Source organism: Triturus cristatus, chromosome 4_1, assembly GCF_964204655.1.
Source record: "Triturus cristatus chromosome 4_1, aTriCri1.1, whole genome shotgun sequence".
Taxonomy (NCBI): domain Eukaryota; kingdom Metazoa; phylum Chordata; class Amphibia; order Caudata; family Salamandridae; genus Triturus; species Triturus cristatus.
Window position 1 is genome coordinate 651,622,009 of NC_140585.1, and position 18,810 is coordinate 651,640,818.

Here is an 18,810-nt window from a genome sequence, read left to right on the forward strand (position 1 = left end):
GTATTCTTCTGCCAGCCTGTCACTGCGGTTGATGAACACCATGTGCCTTCTGGGCCGTTAATCCCATTCACTCTGGGATTCGGTTGTGTAGGTGCTGCCTATGGCACTGGAGAAGGACCGGGCTCCCAAGCTACTGTTGACGAGAGAGACTTAGCTAAGTTCACAATTTGATGAGGACTGGATATGACCAACTTGCTTGTCAGAGCCGTTACTTCGTCGGTGGCCTTACTGTGTCACGCCTGGCGGACGACGAATAGCTTTTCAGTGGACATCCAATCCTCGCTTATGGACATTCCCTTTGATGGGTCCCATTTCTTCGGAGATAGGGTGAACTCGGCGGTGGAGTGCTTCAAGGATAGCAGTGCTACAGCCGGGTTCTTGGGACTTTCAATGGCTCCTCACCAACCCCAATCTGCCTCGCACTCCTTTCGGGGCCACAAATGGGGCTTCCAGCCGCTTCTTTACCCACCCAGTCACCACGGCATGCAAGCTTCCCGGCCCTTGCGTTGTCAAGGATGCAGGTCCCACAGACCTCGTGGGTCAGGCAACCAGAGGTCGGCCCAGTTCACCATTCCTCCGGCCGCCCCAGCCTCCAAGCCACTGTAGTTTGCCCTTGGACCATCATAAGCAACAAGTGGGGGTGCGGGGACAGGATACGCGATCACCTGCACCATTGGAGGTCGATAACATCCGACTGCTGGATTCTCCATATTGTCCGAAGGGGCTACTCCCTCCCCTTCATGACCACCCCTCCACCCATGCCACCCACTTGCGAAAGACTGAAGAAGGACCATATTTCCTTGCTCCCCCTGGAAGTGTCATGGTTGTTACTCCCGCTACTTTCTGGTGCCCAAGAAGGACGGATGTCTTCGTCCTATCCTAGACCCATGCCCCCTCAATTTCTTCTTGAGAAAGGAGAAATTCTAACTGCTCGCTCCAGTTCTGTCTGTCCTGGACCCGGGAGACTGGATAGTAGTATTGGACTTGCAGGATGTATATTTCCATTTTCCCATCCCTCCTGCCCACAGATATTACCTGCCGATGAGGTACAGGTCCGTCAGAGACATTTGTCGGCGGCAGCACCACAGGGCTTGAATCCAGCCTTCCTCGTTGCCATCACTGCCTCACCAGGAGACAAGTCTAAACAAACTTTGACAAAAAGTAAAAAAATAAAGACAGTCAAAAAGACACTAAAGGTAGCTCTCTCCGGATCTGCAATGACTGGTGTGGAAAGAAAAGAACTGTCGTCGGCGTGCTGGGGTGGCTCCTATGCAGGCACCACACACATCACTTCTGGCGTGGACACTGCCACGTGGAGCGACACTACCTACCGGCGTGCAGGGCTACTGCTCACGAAAACTTCCTGGATCCAGTCTGACGTCTGGGGATAAATCTAAGGTAAAGAATCTGTGGATAGATGTCTCTATCAGATTTTAACTTTACCTCCCTTAACCATTTCCCACCCCAAAATCCTAACATCACCCTTAACTCTCTTTACAGCTGCCCAATTCTAAAGCATAAAATTGCCCTTACCTTCATGGTTGGTCACAAGCTCTTTCAGTTCACTGTGCTCCCCTTTGGCCTTACCAGTGCCCCTCGGGTGTTCACAAAGGTAATAGGGGTGGTTGCAGCTCATCTGCTGAGATCATGGGTGCCAGTCTTCCCCTATCTTGACGACTGGCTGCTAAAGGCAGAATTATCCTAGGCTGTCATCTCCCAACTCTATACTACGACGGACCTCCTGCACTCACTGGGGTTCGCTATAAACTTGCCGAAGTTACACCTCACCCCTTCTCAGACGCTCCTTTTCATCGCAGCTGTTCTGGACACAGTGCAGTTTCTGGCTTATCCTCTCGAACGGCGAGTCCAGGATATTCATGCCATGATACTGATGTTTCAGCCTCTATCCTGGGTTTTGGTGAGACTGACTCTGAGGCTGCTGGGCCTCATGGCCTCCTGTATCCTGCTTGTGACAACTGCCCGCTAGCATAAGCGTGCTCTGTAGTTGGACCTTAAATTCCAGTGGGCGCACCATCATGGGAATCTCTCCGACATTGTTCAGATCTCGGAGGGGACTACAAGAGAACTGTAGTGGTGGTTAATGAACTGCGATTGAGTCAGTGGCAGACTTCTTTCCTTTCTCCAACCAGATCTGACAGTAGTGACACATGCGTCACTCCTGGGATGGGGCAGTCTTCAGGGAGCGGTGAAGATCAGAGGCCTCTGGTGTCCAGCGGAATCTGGACTCTACATCAACCTATTGAAGCTCCAAGCTATTCAAATGGCTTTGAAAACTTCTCTACCCTCCATCAAGGGAAGGCTAGTGCAGGTGTTCACGGACAATACCACCGTCATGTGGTACAGCAACAAACAGGGCGGAGTGAGGTTGTGGACCCTTTGTCAAGAGGCCCTGTGTCTCTGGACCTGGTTGGAATGGCAGGGCATCTACCTAGTGGTTCAACATCTGGTGAGCTCTCTGAGCCAGGGCAGACAAACTCAGCCAAAGATGCCTACCGTATCACATATGGTGTCTCCATTCGGAGGTGGTGGCTGGTCTTTTTCTCCAGTGGGGAAAGCCTTGGTTAGATCTGTTCACCAAAGCTGAGAGCACACAATTTCAGCAGTTTTGCACGCTGGAGTTTCCAAGGCTGCTCCTGCTCAGCGACATATTTTGTCTCGACTGGATCTCAGGCCTCCTGTATGCCTTTTCGCCTCTACCACTCCTGCCCAGAGTTCTCAAGAAGAACATAAACGACCGGGTCCAAGTTATCCTTGTAGCTCTGAACTGAGCTCGGAGAGTTTAGTATCCTGAGCTGTTGAGCATGGCTGTCGGCCCTTCGATCAGGCTGCTCCTTCAGAAGGATCTTCTGTTGCAGCACCAGGGGAGGGTTCTGCACCCGACCCTGTCAACCCTCTTCCTTCATGTGTGGAGATCTGAGTGGTAACAGTTCACAGGTTTTGATCCTTCACCCAAAGTCTGTGATATTATCTTGGAAGCTCGGCGTCCCTCCACCAAGACCGTATCGGCCAGCCGTTAGAATACATTTGTGGCATGGTGTGCTGAGAATAGGTTGGTCCTTTATCTGCTCACCTTTCCAAGGTTCATTTGTTTATCCTGACCCTGGTCCAGCAAGGCTCTGCATTGGTCACGCTGAAAGGTTATTTATCTGCCATTTCTGCTTTTCTGCGGCTGCCAGATCAGCCTTCTCTCCAAGTCCTCTATTGTAAATATTTTCCATTAGGGCTGCAGCACTCATTTCCCTCTGCTCCCTTTGTTTCAATGGGACCTTAACTTGGTTTTTACTTTCTTCAAGTGCCTCCTTTTGAGTCTCTTCATTCTTGTCCTCTAAGGCTCCTCACCATCAAGACGTCTTTCCTAGTGGCAATTGGATCTGCCCAGAGGGTCAGTGAGCTACAGGCATTGTCCTCAGCCTCCCCCACATTTCGTTTTTCATCGACAAGCTGGTCCTTCAGTCTCGAGCATCCTTCTTAGTCACCCCGTTCCATGTAGGCCAGTCCATTACTTTGCCTACCTTTTTCGCTTAGTCTTATCCCTCTAAGGCAGGGGTCTTCAAAGTGTGGGGCGCGACCCCCAGGGGGGCTGTGAAGTGATAGAAAGGGGGTCACGCATTCCCGGTCACACTTCTGCCCAGGCCCATCGGACAACAAAGGATTCAGCCCCCCTCCTCCCCCGTAGTGTTTCTCAGCTCGAGCTGCTGTGGGCTCTGGGCTGCAGTCTTATCTCCAGCACAGCCCGGCACGCCTGAGTTTTTCACAGGTCGTTAAAGACCATTTGCATGTCTACATACCTTTTGTAAACTTGTTACTGAGGCTGTCCCTGCAGTACTGTTAAGCAGGCAGGCGAGCGCAACGGTCTAGTCACATTTACACATGGGAGGAAGCAGTGCATTCATCCGATTCCGTATGTGCATTTTAAGATTATTAATATTTTGGTCTGCATTAGGTGCAACTCGCTCCGTTTAGCTGGATGACGTCGCATTCAAATCTGCCATAAGTCAAATAGGACCGAGCAGAGCTGGAGTAAGGCGCGACAGGTAACCACTACAAGAGTGCTTTCTGCGGTGGTGGAGCGGTCACTACTCCATGCCGTGAATATTACACTCTGCGATCTGACGTTTTCAGTTTACTCAGTTAAAGCATGCATCTCCATCATTACAGGGCTCTTGGTTGCTGCGGGAATGATTGTGATTTTTATTGCATATAACAATAAATGTTTTCCCGTACTCACCCGAGGGGCTGACTGAAGCCTTGCTGTCCAAAATCAACACTGCCAGATCAAGGATGCCACCAAAGGGGGACGCGGTTGGGAGTAGAGGTGGCAGTGAAAGATAGGAAAGCCCCGTTTTCACTGTCCACACAGGGGTGTTGCACTTAGTGTGTGTGTGACAAACTGAATGGGCAGGTCGATGCCCACGGCTTGCTAGGTGCATCACTGCTGTACGCCTCCATCATGCGAGGGTCCTTGATTTCGAGGGAAACGGGCTCAAAGGAAAACACTTGTAGGCTCTCATCCGTGGAAAAAAAAAATGTGTTGCTGTTATGCTATGGCTCATCTGAGCGGTTAGTGGTAAGCAAGCTGACTTAGATTTGGCACCAGCGCCCCAGTGCTCGGCCCAGTAGCGTAACGAAACTTGAGGGGGCCCCCCTGCAAAGCACAATGAGGGCCCCCCCCCCCCAGCGGCCCGGCCTACCACCTACCACTTTGCCCCACCAACAAAAATAAGCAGTCACCTAAAGCCGTATTTTCAGCACTTATCTGTGCATACCTCGAACAGCAAATATAAATAGAATGCACTTTAATTGTCTTCTGGGGCTGCCTGAATGATGAGGTCCATGACTGATAATTAAAGGGAACAAAGACAGAAAAGTCACATTACAAATGATTACATACTTTTTTTATTTATAACCCTATTTAGTGCCAAGATGAGATCTTTCCAGGCTCTTTAAACACATGTCTGGCATTTTTCTTTTGGCAACCCTACTTTATATTCCTTTTCATGAAATGCATTCTCATACTACAGCAGTAAATGTACAATTTATGAAGTAGGACTGTTATGAGGCAACTCACTGGTGCAACTAACGCCGGCGAGAGAGTGTAGTGCTGCCCGTGTGCGCTACAGCGCTGATGGGGCCCCTGGAGGCTGGAAAACAGGGGCTGCTGGGGGCATAGCTGCCAAGGTTTCAGATTGCCATGTGTGACATTTTCATAATTTCAGTGTAATTATGAGTGACATTTCAACGACTATGAGTGACACTTTCTTGCGAGTAAAATTAAGCAATGAAAATGATCAACACATATAAATATCAGAAATAACAGAAAATGAGGTGAATGAGAAGTGCAGATGGGCCTGGGAGGTGACGGGGCCAGAGAGGCCATGAGATAAATGTGAGAAACTGTTAGAGATGAGGGCAGTGAAAAGACAGAATGGCAAGAGGTGATTAAGGGTGAAGTGAGAAGTTGAATGGGGAGAGTTCAGAAGTTGTAAAAAGGGGTTAAAGAAAATGGCCTGCAAAGTGAGAGACGGTTCCGGGATTGGGAGAGGAAAGGAGAGAGGGATGGAAGGGAGGGGTGAGAGGAAAGCGACATGGGTAAATTGCTTAACTCTGCACAAGACCGCCAGGGTTTTAATGGACCCCTGCTGCTCCCGGCAATGTGGCAGCACGTATTCCTGCAGAGTGGAAGGCCCATCACAAAGGTTGACTAGACATCTTTCTGATGTTAATTGCTGTATTTTAGTTACAAACTATTGCTGATGGGGTGAAATCTTTCCTCAGTGTTACTGTGTGCAAAAAAATGTGAAAATAATGAAGCAATTCTATCCCAAAATAACGCGGCATTACATAACATTATTTACATTTTCTTCCCACACAATTTAGTCAAGCCTGTCGTGTAATTTGGTCCTCACCTGCCTCGTAATTCCAGAAGCCCTGCCTACAGGTTTAGAAATGTTTGTCAGGAGGGGGTCCTTACGACTGAAAATGTTGACAGGGGGGTCACGGCACCCAAAAGTTTGAAGACCTCTGCTCTAAGGAAGAGGAGAGACTCCACCAGCTGGACCCAAAAAATGGGTTGTCATTCTACCTTGACCACATAAAACCATTTCAGGTAGACAATCAAGTCTTTGTCGGACCAAGAAAGGGAAGGCTATGCAAAAATGGATAATCTCCAGATAGATAGTACTCTGCATTAAACGCATTGGCCAAGAAGCAACCCCCAGAGAGTTTGCATGCTCATTCCACCAGAGCAAAGGCTGCGAACACTGCGTTAGCATGCAGAGTTTTGGTCCTGGACTTCAACCAGGCAGCAGGTTGGGCCTTACGGCACACATTCACCGAACACTACTGGCTGTACACTCAGGTCAGTCAGGATGGGCACTTTGCCCATTCGGTCCTGCAGGACTTTCTGGTTGAAATAATTTTCACAGACCAACCTCCTGGAAGGTATTGCTTGGGTATTTGTTCTAAAGTATGGAATCTGCGAACTAATCATTAGACTCTACTTGGGAGCGCTAGAAGCCCGCTGGCCGCTTGTGACAAATGCTAGACAAGACTGGCAAAGGGATAGGCAGAATCATTGATGAGAAAAGCTGGAAATATTGTTGCGAAATGATGAACGCTGTGTCACAAAATGGCCGACACAGACTAATACAATTCAAATACATTAACAGGATCTACTACACCTCAGAGCGGTTACATAGGTACGGGCTTCTGACTACAGCAGAGTGCCATAGGTGTGCAGACCCACTAGCTAATTTCATACATGTTGCCTGGCAATGCCCGAAGTGTCAGCCTTTTGAGAAGCCATTTTTAGAGAATTAGAGCAGATCACGGGGGACTACAATATAGGCAGATCCGTTTGTGGCTCACTAGGATATACCAAGGTAATTGGGAAAACACATTGCAAACTGATAGCGGTGGGGTTGCTATTGGCTAAGCATTGCATTGTGATGCGTTGGGCCAAGGGCCCGGTCCCCACAATTGAAATATGGCATTGAGATATGACATATTGCAGCACAAAATCCAAGGCATATAACAACCTACTCCCACTACGCAATCGACCCAAAAACATATGGAACAGTTACTACACGCACTTAACAAGGAGAGGAATGCTAGAGCAGGTGGGAGCAAACGCGCAAGAGACACGGCACGAGGAGATATTAGTACAAAGTCAATAAAAGCTTGCAGAACACACATAATAAGGCAGAGGTCGAGATGATGACATACTGCATTTGAGCACCGTGGCCCGGGGCACTGTGGTTCCAATCAGCAATTGGAATCGCTAAGATTGCATTGTATAAACAGGCGCAATTGACGTGCATGCAGTACACCAAGATTAAAGAGTGAGCATGCATTAAGTGTCACAGTGTACATTCTGGGCAAATATTTTCTGTTGTTTTGAACACTCCATGGGAGTGCGTATGTGTTCTGGTTGTCTCTTCTCCCAAGATAATCTATTGCAACCCTTACCCCGTCCGTGCTCCTTTTAAAAAAAAATAGTTTTGTTTTTATTTCCACTGTATGCCCCTTCCCCAGTTCTACTGTTGCTCCCCCACCCCTCTAGTAGCTCCATGTTTGGCAGAGTTCTATCGCTCCACCATCCCTCCATTGCTGTCACACCACTCTCCCATTTTACTTTTTAAGTATTACATTTTTGGGGCTTTCCTAGCAGCCTAATTTACTAACAGGCCAGCACTGTGCACTTATTTTTACATTTATCGCCCCAAGTAGCGTGTTGTATCTTGAAACTGGAAATTTAAAGTATAAAAAAGCCAGCAGTATCATTATGCATTAGTGCACATGCGTGAGGACACACAAGGAGTCTCGTTTTGTGTTTGTGTTTTTTTTTTTGGCTCATATCAATGCTGTTCCTCATAGGCAACATACTTTAATTTCACTTTTTTCCAATTCTGTTCAGCATCAGTAGGGAGCACTGGCAACGCCAATAGAATGGCGAACACCTTTTGAATCATCGTTACTTGCGAGCGTTTTACAAGATATGTAGCAAACCGTTTGAGTATGGTGTCTTTCACTCTCATTCATTCTCCCAGTCTTTCGGGAGGGAGTATCAATAGACAGTGTCAAACGCTGCTGACAGGTCAAGATGTATTAGATGCTCGAGTCGCCTTTTCTCGAATAGGAGGAGTTAATCAATGACTATTTGAAAGATCCCAGTGTCAGTGCTTCAGTCATGTATCAAGCAAAATTGAAAGGAATCCACAACAACAATGGTTTACAAAACAGTAATTATTAAGGGAAAGGACTTTTACTATAACATTGTTTTTTCTAGCTGCTATATAGTGGTCTGGTTTGGGTTTGTATATTGTACAAACCTTAGGCCCAGAAAGCCCTTGGAGCGCAGTATTTTGAACGTTTTCCAATTATAAAATGTTAGCTAATTTGAATAATGTCATAATATACACTCATTTTTTCAGATTGGCTAGCTCCTGCCCCCTAGGTTTTATCTGCAGACCTACTGTTTAATTCTGTAAAATACATATAGAGTGGCATTTGGCTCCTTCCAGGTTCGTATTACCGACTCACCCTTTTGTTTTGGCTGTTTGATGTATAACCCTGCCTTCTGTTGAGTTCCTGCATTTAGTGGTTGAAGGACTATTTTACATTGAAATATACGCTCAGTCATCACTTTCAGGTCTTTTGTATTTGTATTTTCACTAGTTACGATTAGAGTGTAAACCATTCCCGTTAACACCAACCCCATTATCACCCCTAATTACCACCACTATAGTTCTTCAGCATGGCCGTTTGCGTTTTCTACTATATGAAAGCCAGATCTATTAGTTTGCCGAGGCTTGCTTAAATGTTGCATTATTGGAATGTTTTGGTAATAGTGATTGCTTGCTATTGCAATAATCCAAACTTGCTAATAAAGGTACCCTGCTTAGCACCACATGTGGTTAGACTGAAACATCAGGAGGGCTTCAGGGTGATGTTCAACTGGAAGTTGCTTCACCATGCTACTGCATTTATTTGTGTGGAAATTGTAGCTCCTACTCAGAAAGGGCCCTCTAGGTAGTTTCTTTCGTGTACCGGACAGGTGACTACTTCAGACCCATGCAAACGCTGGTGCTTTCCTGTTTTCACCGTCCGTCACCAGGCATCTATTTTATCTCCGATTAAGGAGATGTCTTTTTCCTTAATTCAAGAGACTATGTATTCCAAACATGTACATGCATCCTCCAGTGGAGGCGTTTTTGCTTGACCTGACCTTTAGAGTGTTAGGAAATGTGCATCTTAAGCAATGGGGGATGATAGTGAAGGTAGGTGAGAAATCACACAATTTATCTTGCCTACCCAGATTTGTTGGGGTGAAGTTTGTGATGTACAATTTGATCCAGGGCAGTTTCAGCCACTCCTATCCACTTCAACAGGCATTCACCCAAGACCATTTACAGGCTGCTCATGGATCAATGAGAATTATATCTCATTAAAGCACTGGAATGTTGAGAACTCCATTGAAGACAACAGAATGACACAGGACTAATAACGGGTGGCATAGGCTAGCATTCCAATGTTTGTCTTTCTCTATTTTTAATTTAGAACATTCATTCGTCAGTGGGTGGAATGCTCTAATACGCGTATATTCCTTCTCTCTCAGGCTGTAACAATTGCTAATGGCCCCTTCCCTTCTTTTAGGCCTGAGCTACATGGTTCAGGGCCTCTGCAGAGTGGTAGTGCGTATTTTGAGAAAGTCCTCATGTTTATCTGCCAACGCAGGACAGCTCAATCAGTAATTTAACCAATCAGTTATCTTGTATAGCCTTAGAAGCTAGTACATAATAGCTAAATATAGAAACGAGTACATAATAACTAGATATTGAAATTAGTACATAATAACTGAATATTCCTTTTGTGCACCTGGTGCCAGATGGGCAAATGTGCCTACTTATTTCTGGAATTTGTTTGTAATCTTGCATGCGTATTGAACAATGGTAATAGTTTGGAGAACCTCAGGGTCTACAGTCTGTTTTTCCATATGCATGCCATTAGTGCATGTTTCAGACGTCACAAATATCAGGGGTCCATCTACCTGACAGGCCCTTTAGGATTAGAAGGACAATGCTGTCTGAAGGTCCCCACCATTAAAATGGTAAATTGTTAAAAGACATTTCTGCATAGAGTTTCACCTGATTTGGAACCAATTCTCTATCAACATTAGCAGGTGTAACTTTGTCTTTTATTTTACTTTTTTAAGTTTTTCGACAATGCCTTTTATTACTTTTTTTGTTATTTCTCCATCTTTTGAAGTTCAGTAGTTTGATTGATTGATTTGTCAATTGATAAAGCGCGAACAAATGCCCAAGCGCATCAAGGTGTTAGCGGGCTTAGTCTACTGCGTAAGTTGAAGAATTACATGGTCCTAGCCCTGAAAGAAACATTATAAAGAAAATAGCCAGGTCTTCAAAGCCTTACGAAAAGGAAAGGGGGCTTGCAGACAAGAAATGGAATAAGGAAGAGCGTTCCAGAGCTTGGATGTAGCCACAGAAAAGCAGAAAAATAGCACCGCATAACTTTTTACTTCAACCTTTACTCATATGTATTACCGATGTTCTCATATATTCACTCTTAAAAGGGTTTTACTTCTTTAAAATGTTATTTAAATTTAACATTGTCCTTTGCTACCCTAACAGCACATGTTCATTTGTCTGATTACATTTATAAACACATTCATGGAACAGTTTTTGAAACATTTGCTTTCTGATGTCAATTTTTCTTGTTAATAGGAAATAGATATAAAGAATGAAACTATTGGGCTGGCCAGCATAGAGAAGACTGAAGTAAAGGATTTACCAAAGAGGATTCCAAAGGACGCAGCACGCTACCATTTCTTCCTGTATAAACATCCTCATGAAGGCGACTATTTGGAGTCCATAGGTATTTCACTTATTTAATCCCTTTATTGGTATTTACTCAATAGTCAGGCATAAAACATTTCTGTTTGTGATTTCCTAATAACGAATTTTTGCGATTCACTATTAGGAAAATCACAAACAGCTATGTACAATATTGTGTTTTACACTGTTTGTGATTCCCAGTGTGTCGCAATTGACCTTCCTCATTAATATTTATAAGGTAGGTCACAATTTGCGACCCATTGGGAATCACTAAAGTCACAGGGATGGTTGGCTATTTTTACTTTCCCTTTCTGTGTAATGACGTTGCGAGCCGATCGTCATTGCACAGAAAAAACAGTGTTGGGCGATGGGGAAGCTTTTCCCTAGCTCCCAAGGCTTAAAATAGTTAAAGGAAATCCCTCTGGTGCTCGCATCAGAGGGATTTCCTGCCTCAGTGCTAGGAGGGCCCTAAGCAGTCCTCAGCACATGAGGTCTTGAGCCATCATCCACTCCGGTGAGGATAAGTTGCAGGGGCTATTACACATTGATTAAGTTTATAGGTATGTTTCGATGTTCCAAAAAACTGAAAAAAGCACTCTTGAGAAATCCGAAGTGTGCACATATTCATTCTAAGAAGAAAATCAAGAATCCATCATTTACTTTGCTACTAGACATTGAAACAAAACTTAGTTTGTGTTTTGTACAGGACTAGGCAATACTGCCTAAAAAATAAGAATTGGCAAAGCCAAAGCTCTTGCCTTTGACATGGTGAGCTACTTGCTGGCTTTTCCAATGCTTATCTTCAGTGACCTTTGGCCGCTGGTACATGACTCTGCATATGGATATATGAGTAACCATTTTGTTATTGATTTTCTAAAGAAGGAATGTCATTCAAACACAGCAGTTCATGTTTCTGCATGCGTTATTACAAATGGTTGCAAATTTGTCTTGACGCACAGCATCCATTCTGGCATTTTTAAGTTACAGTTTCGTCATGGCCGATAGTAAGTGTAAAAACATATGTAGGGCTTGGGAGTGGAAAACAGACAAGTAAGTCACCTGGAAAGCTGCAACCTGTGTATACAGCTACCAGGCCTTCACAGCAATCTTTTTCCCAAAAAAAGCAGTGCTGAGAGAAAAGGTTGGCAAGGTACAGGGACACATATATCTTTTATGGTTATTGATTTAGCTAAATAAGAAGATTCTAAGTAAATAAATATATTTCGCAATGTGGGGTTGTAACAGTATGCACCTCCCCAAGGTAAACACCAAAGCATCTAACCAATTTGTGTCTCCCTATTTCTTTCATTTGAATACTTCTCTGTTAACCTGTACCAACTCTCATTATAGAACTAAACTACTCTTACACCTGCACACCTTTTTTGTGAGGTTTGTGAGACCAGGGGGAGTCTGCCAGCACCTCAAAAGGCGCCATGGGGAACACTGCCCATGAACTAGTCCACGCAGCTGTCTTAAACTAGTCTGTGTTTCTCCATCTTCGAGGCTCCTCTTCAATGCAGTCAAAGCTTTTTGTTCGTGTCCACTACTCCAAGCAGTTCAACATCCCCATCTCTCTAAGTGGCGCCCACACACAGGATAATATCTAGATTCACAAAAATAGTTGCTCATTACTGGTGGGTCCCTTGCATAGCACACATTCCATGTGACATGTCCTCAGGACCGCTCCTCTCTTCTGAAAAATTTAAGAGATCAATTTACCCCTAATTATACAATTCTTCAGATGTAGATAAGATATGCTTCTGTTTTTCAATCACAAATGTCTGGGCGTTATTAAATGGGAGTGTCAACAACCCATGTCCTTCATTACCTCATCTCAATGACCTCTGCAGTCTAGGCCAATGCATTGTCCTCGTTCATTTGCCTAAAGTGTATCCAATTGCTGCTGATCTGACTTGTGGATCAGGTGGTTGTTCTAGAACCAGAGAGTCATCTTGTTGAACTACTACCCCAGCTTCTTCTGTAGTTGGTTGCAACATGCAAGTCTGTTAATCCGCTCCAGGCCGATCTTTATCCTGCTCCGTGGTGACATATAGCGATTCCAACATCTCTTCTTGGCTGATAAAAAAGTGAGATCATCCATTGTGAATTCTTTTCCTATTTCGAGGGAGCAAGAGCACATATTTTAAGTTCATAGCTCTCAGCTTATATTTTACTGCAATAAAGGACTTCCTCATTCTTTGCACCTTTTGGATGTAGTCACAGAAGATTACAATGACCTGGCTTCTTAGTGCTCCTTCTGGTCTCACCCACTGTAGGATAACATTCCTACTGCGCTTGTTGAGGGGCTTGGCTATGAAGACTCTTGAGGATACCCCCAGAGGTGGTGGGGAACCAGGGCTCTGTTTTCTCTCTCGATAACTAACAGTGCTTATTACTGATCATTGTTACAGGAACCTCTCTGGGGAGTCCCCTTCTCTTTTTAAAAAAACACTTTTTAATTGAGTTTTTCAATTTTATAAACAGCACTGCAATTAACAATTCATTACTATATGAGGAAACATAATTACAATTTTTACTTATAATTTACAATATTTCATCAAAGAAGAAAAAAAAAAAGAATAATGTTTGATTCAGAGAATTTAACAAGTAGATTACGCAAATACAGACATAAATCTAGACAATGTATAAACACCATTCTCATACAGCAGCCTTAAGGTCTTATTTTGGCTGCCAGAGATTCCCTCCAAATATATAAGGGTGCCCATATGCGTCTACCAAGGGATTTCCCTTTCTTGCCTTTTCTTTCATAAATTCCCTTCTCAAGATTAAATGTAGAGAGGAGCTGTGCTAACCATAAGTTAAATGTGGGGGCAGTTTGGTCTAGCCAAGCTGAAGCAACACAAATTCGAAAAACTGCCATGGCAAGAAAAAGAAAACGGAGCGATATGGTATGGCCCTGTGTATTGTCGACCCCGAGAAGAAATAAAGAAGTTAGTTTAACCCTAAGACCAAAGTGGTCTCAAAAAATGTAGTAATTGCGTTTTTTAACATAGCTAATCGGGGGCAGGTTGCAAACATGTGATCTAGATCAGCATGTACAGAATCGCAGCGTGGGCACCTTATTCCCTGTAACCCCCCACTGTAAAATTTTTGCTGGAGTATAGTACAGGGAAAACACTGTTTTGTAGTGCTGGGCCTGAAGCCCAGCAGAGCGCAATACTACCTGCCCCAACTCTAGGGACTGAAAGAAGTTATCCGTACCGAGCCTATCTCCCCACTTTTTAGCATGTTTTTCTAAATCATCTGATTTGAGTGCCATGAGTTCACTATAGATTCCTTTTATAGTACAGCCATTCCCACTTCTTATAACTTCTAAGGATTTCACCATGCCGAACCCATTGGGTCCGCCCAGTTTTTTACTGAAATAGCTTCTAAGCTCAAGGTATTAAAAAAAGTTCCCGAAACTAATACCAAATTTATCCTGGATATCCTTAAATTGGTAGATTCCGTCAATGCCAACTAGATCTCCAACTTTCGTGAGGCCACATGCCGCCCAGTATACCATAGTTTGAGCCGAAAAAATTTCTGGCAGGGTAGGGTTGCCGTATAATTGTGTATAATAATTCAACTTCCCTAAACCAGTCTTTCTTTTAAAAGTAGTCCAGATTTTAAAGGCCGCCTGTAAGGTTCTGAATTTAGTTTGCTTAAAGTAGCTTGGCTCAGTACATATCAAAAAGCAGTTTTTAGCATCTTCCCCCACCAATAACCTATATACATCAGGAATCTTATCTTCCATACTAGGGTTTTCAGATCTGCCGCCCAGTAATCCACTCATGTAATTAAAAGCAGCAGCCCAATAATAAAGCTTAAAGTCTGGGACCGCCCAGCCTCCCCGGATTGGGATAAGGTCGTAAAGCGTAGAGAACTCCTGGTTTTACCATGAGACCAAACAAATCTATTAACCAAATTATCCAGTATGGAAAACCAGTTAGGTATTGACCTAAACAAGTACAGTATTTTTGTCAAAAATATGATTTTTATCACATTGCAGCGACCAACTAATGACATATGTAGGTTATGGAATTTGTCAAAGTCTACCTTGGCTTTTCGGATTACAGGATCAACATTAATCGCCACTTAATTATTCAAATCTGAGGTTATAGTAATTCCAAGATAGATTGCTGAATCTGTCACCCGCGAATCAAGGCAGTTTTGTCTCCTCATTCACATTAATCTGGGTCTTCTGTTTATTTAGGGCATATCCGGAAATCATGGCAAAAGCGAAAGCGATTTCCTCAGCTGCCGCCAACGCTGCTACAGGATTGGGGGTAACTAAGGCAACATCATCATCGGCGTATGCTAACATTTTTGTGGCAACCCCGTGATAAATAACGGGCTCGATTTCCCGGCATGCCTCCAGCTGCCGAATTAGGGGATCAATATACATAGCGAATAGTAAGGGCGAGCAGGGACAACCCTGCCTAGTACCTCGCATGATCTTAAAATAAAGGAGTGTATTTCCCATTTATTCTAAGACGAGCTATTGGTGCGCTATACATGGTGCGGATAGCTTTTGTGAACTCCTGCCCTATTCCAAACCATTTCATTGCCTGCCATGAATAGTCCCAGGAGACCCTATCGAAAGCTTTCTCTGCATCCAAGAGAAGCATAGCCATAGGGTCCCCGGAGACTTCTGCTGCATCAAATAAAGTTATTGCCCGTCGGATATGCTGAGTGGTCCCCCTTCCAGGGATAAACCCATGTTGATACGGATAGATAACGTTCGCGAATATATGGTTTAGTCTAGTCGCCAATGCTTTGGACATAATCTTTACTTCACAGTTTATTAAAGTGATGGGTCTATATGATCCGGGTTCCTGAGGGGATTTACCCTTTTTAGGTCTCGCTGAGACAGCGAAAGCTGTCTCTTTGAGACATTTTGTAAGTGGGCTTTCAAAAGTGCTACCCACATGGTTTTGCTGGCCTAGGGCTTGAGTGCACGATGGCGTGCACGTGCACAGCTGCTCCTTGCATTCCCCCTCCCTTCTCACCCAGCCCTTTGATGCCCTGCTCGATTACTTTCACTTTCGCCGCTTTGACCCTTGCATTCCCCCCTCCCTTCTCACCCAGCCCTTTGATGCTCTGCTCGATTCCTTTTCACTGTCCTTAAATCCCTTTGTAAGTCCATCTTGTTTGGGTCACCTTTGCTTCATTAGACCCATCTTTCCCGACTAGGAACCGGTTATTTTTGTCCACTCCCTTTAATTTACTTTAATAATAAACTCTCGCCTTAAGTGAAGCAATTGACTTTTAAATGTCGTCGTAATCTTACAGCCTTGTTCTCAAACAAGAAAACTCCTCTCCTTCCACACGTTTCCCATTCGGCCATCTTTTCTTCTGCAGTAGTTGATAACATTGTGGCCATGTTTTAACCAAAGCATCAGGTTTCTGCAATTTTGTAACGACGTGGTGATGCACATACTTTCTGTATAATGTACATTCCGCTGCCCCTAATGTGTCCGAGGTTTGTGAGCTGTGATGCATGCTAGCGCGATCCCACGCCATGCGCCTCTTCAGCCCTCCTAAAATATACCATCCTCACTCTCCAGGTTAGAATTAGACACTTCAAAAACAAACGTGTAGCAACAATCTTCTATTAATAAAGCTATAATGGCAGCGTTCTATGCATTCCATCGTAAATGTTCTGTGGAAAGTATTTTTATTTTATAATTTTGCAGTGGTTCCGGTAGGTCGGCAGTCATTGATTCCTTGTTTGTGTACCTTTGCCCAGGGGCGTTTCTTCAATTGGTGCAGCAGGTACAGTGGCACCAGGGCCCACGAACACTGATAATTCGTGTATTTAATATAACTGTAGCATATTGAGGAGGTTGGGGGGTCATTTACTTACTTGCCCTGGGGTCCATGACACTGAATAGGCTGGTGTTTCGCCACGTAATTTCATTGGTCAGTGTTTAGCATTCGAAGTTGTACTCCTGAGTGATGTGACGTGACATACAATGTAAGATTGATTGTGCCAGGGCATGAAAAGGAAATGCTGCTCAGGGCGCCAATTGTGTAAGGCGTCTAGACCTCACATATGCTCTTCCCTCTATGTTTTTCTCTCCGGTCTCACATGTGATATTCCCTCTAAATTTTCACTCTGCCCTCACATGTGCTTTTCCCTCTCTATTTTTCTCTCTTTCCTCACACATGCTATTCCCTCTGTATTTGTCTCTCTTCCCTCACATGTACTCTTCCCTCTGCATTTTTTCTCTATGCTCTCACATGTGCTCTTCGCTCTGTATTTTTTTCTCTGCCCTCGCATGTGTTCTTCTCTCTATATTTTTCTTTCTGCTCTCACATGCTCTCTTCCCTCTATGTTTTTATCTCCGGTCTAACATGCACCCTACCCTCTGTATTTTTTTCGCTTTGCTCTCACATGAGCTCTTCCCTCTCTATTTTTCTCTCCTCCCTCACATGGACTCTTCCCTCTGTATTTTTCTCTCTGCCCTCACGTGCTTTTCCCTCCGTATTTTTCTCTCTGCCCTCACATACTCTTCCCTGTATGTTTTCCTCTTTGCCCTCAAGTGCACTCTTCCCTCTGATCACATGCATACACAACTATGCACACATACAAACACACACATGCATTTACACACACATATGAACATATACAAACACAAACAGACATGCATAAACATATGCATATACATGCACACCAACACACCAACCCCACATACACATATAAACAAGCAAGCACACAAACATACTCAAACACATAAACATACACACAAACATGCATACACAGACATAGGTAAACACACAAACATATGTGTACACATCCATGAAGACAAATGAACACAATGACACACCCATACTTGCACACCAACACACACACACATGCATACACAAACATATACACATACAAACACACACACATGCATACACACACAGATATATACATATAGACACACACACTATGCACACACACGCATCTCCCGTACTGTCTCAGGGGAAGAGTCGGTGTCAGCTGTCTCCTAGAGGGAGATCTCGCATGAGACAGTAAGACTCAGAGACATGTGGCGGTGGGGAGAGACAGACATGCCTCCCTTTAATTGTGTTGTTGCAAGATGGGGACTATCTTCTGCCACTGGTGCATTCAGATAAGCGGCAGGAAGTTCGTCGGACACATGCACCGGTTTCAACTTTGAGAAAGTGGGGTGAACGTTTCACAGATCGGGAGTGTGTGTCAACACGTGTTTCTCCTTCACGCCAAGGCCAGTCAGTACATTTTGTTTAACCGTGTGGTCATGAATCCTTTAATTGCATAAGTGAGCGGGTATGGATGTAAACAAAAATATAACACTAATACCACATTTTCTGTCACTCTTGTGAACAGGTTTGCTGTGAATGTATGAATGAGAATGGCGTTTTAGAATACGTTGCATGGAAAAGGGTCAACATGGTGTACACGTGTTTTTGGGTGTCTTTTTTTTATTTATTTTTTATTGCATGGTTAACGTCATGATATACCGGATTCGGATGCTTCATTGCAGATCAGTTGTTTGGCCCGTGGTTATTTACGAGTTTGGAAAATACTTTTGTATTGTTTCGATTCTTTTTGTCTCTGCCCTATCTATTGGCTGCGTCCTTACTCTCTCCCATCTTCTCTCTCCACCTCTTTGCTACATGTTCTCTCGTAATGTTTTCATTTTCCCCAACTCTCCTCTTTACTCTCTCTAATTCTTTTTTTGCTCCTTTTCTGTCTCTGTCCCTTCTCTTTCTCTCCCCACCTGTCCCTTCTCTAACCCCACTCCTCTTCCTCTGCCCGTCCCCCCATCCCTCTCTCTCGCAGTACTGCAGCATAGGCAGCACCAGGTCTCTGATGCCTTCTCAGTGTTGGCCCTGGGGGTGGAGGAGGTTAGTCAGCCCCCCAAGTGAATCCCATTATCAACAGAGAGTAAACCTCTATTTA

At 44.4% G+C, this 18,810-nt stretch overlaps 1 protein-coding gene across 2 annotated transcripts in view; it reads left to right on the top strand.

Annotated features, from left to right (window-relative positions):
• The window catches only part of TWF1 (twinfilin actin binding protein 1), a 240,397-nt gene that overhangs the window by 193,485 nt on the left and 28,102 nt on the right, over positions 1-18,810 (top strand). For both annotated transcript variants that reach the window (XM_085653045.1, XM_085653046.1), the window contains one exon: positions 10,764-10,914. In XM_085653045.1, coding sequence (XP_085509171.1) covers positions 10,764-10,914 — 151 coding nt within the window. The remainder of the gene's footprint in view (positions 1-10,763; positions 10,915-18,810) is intronic.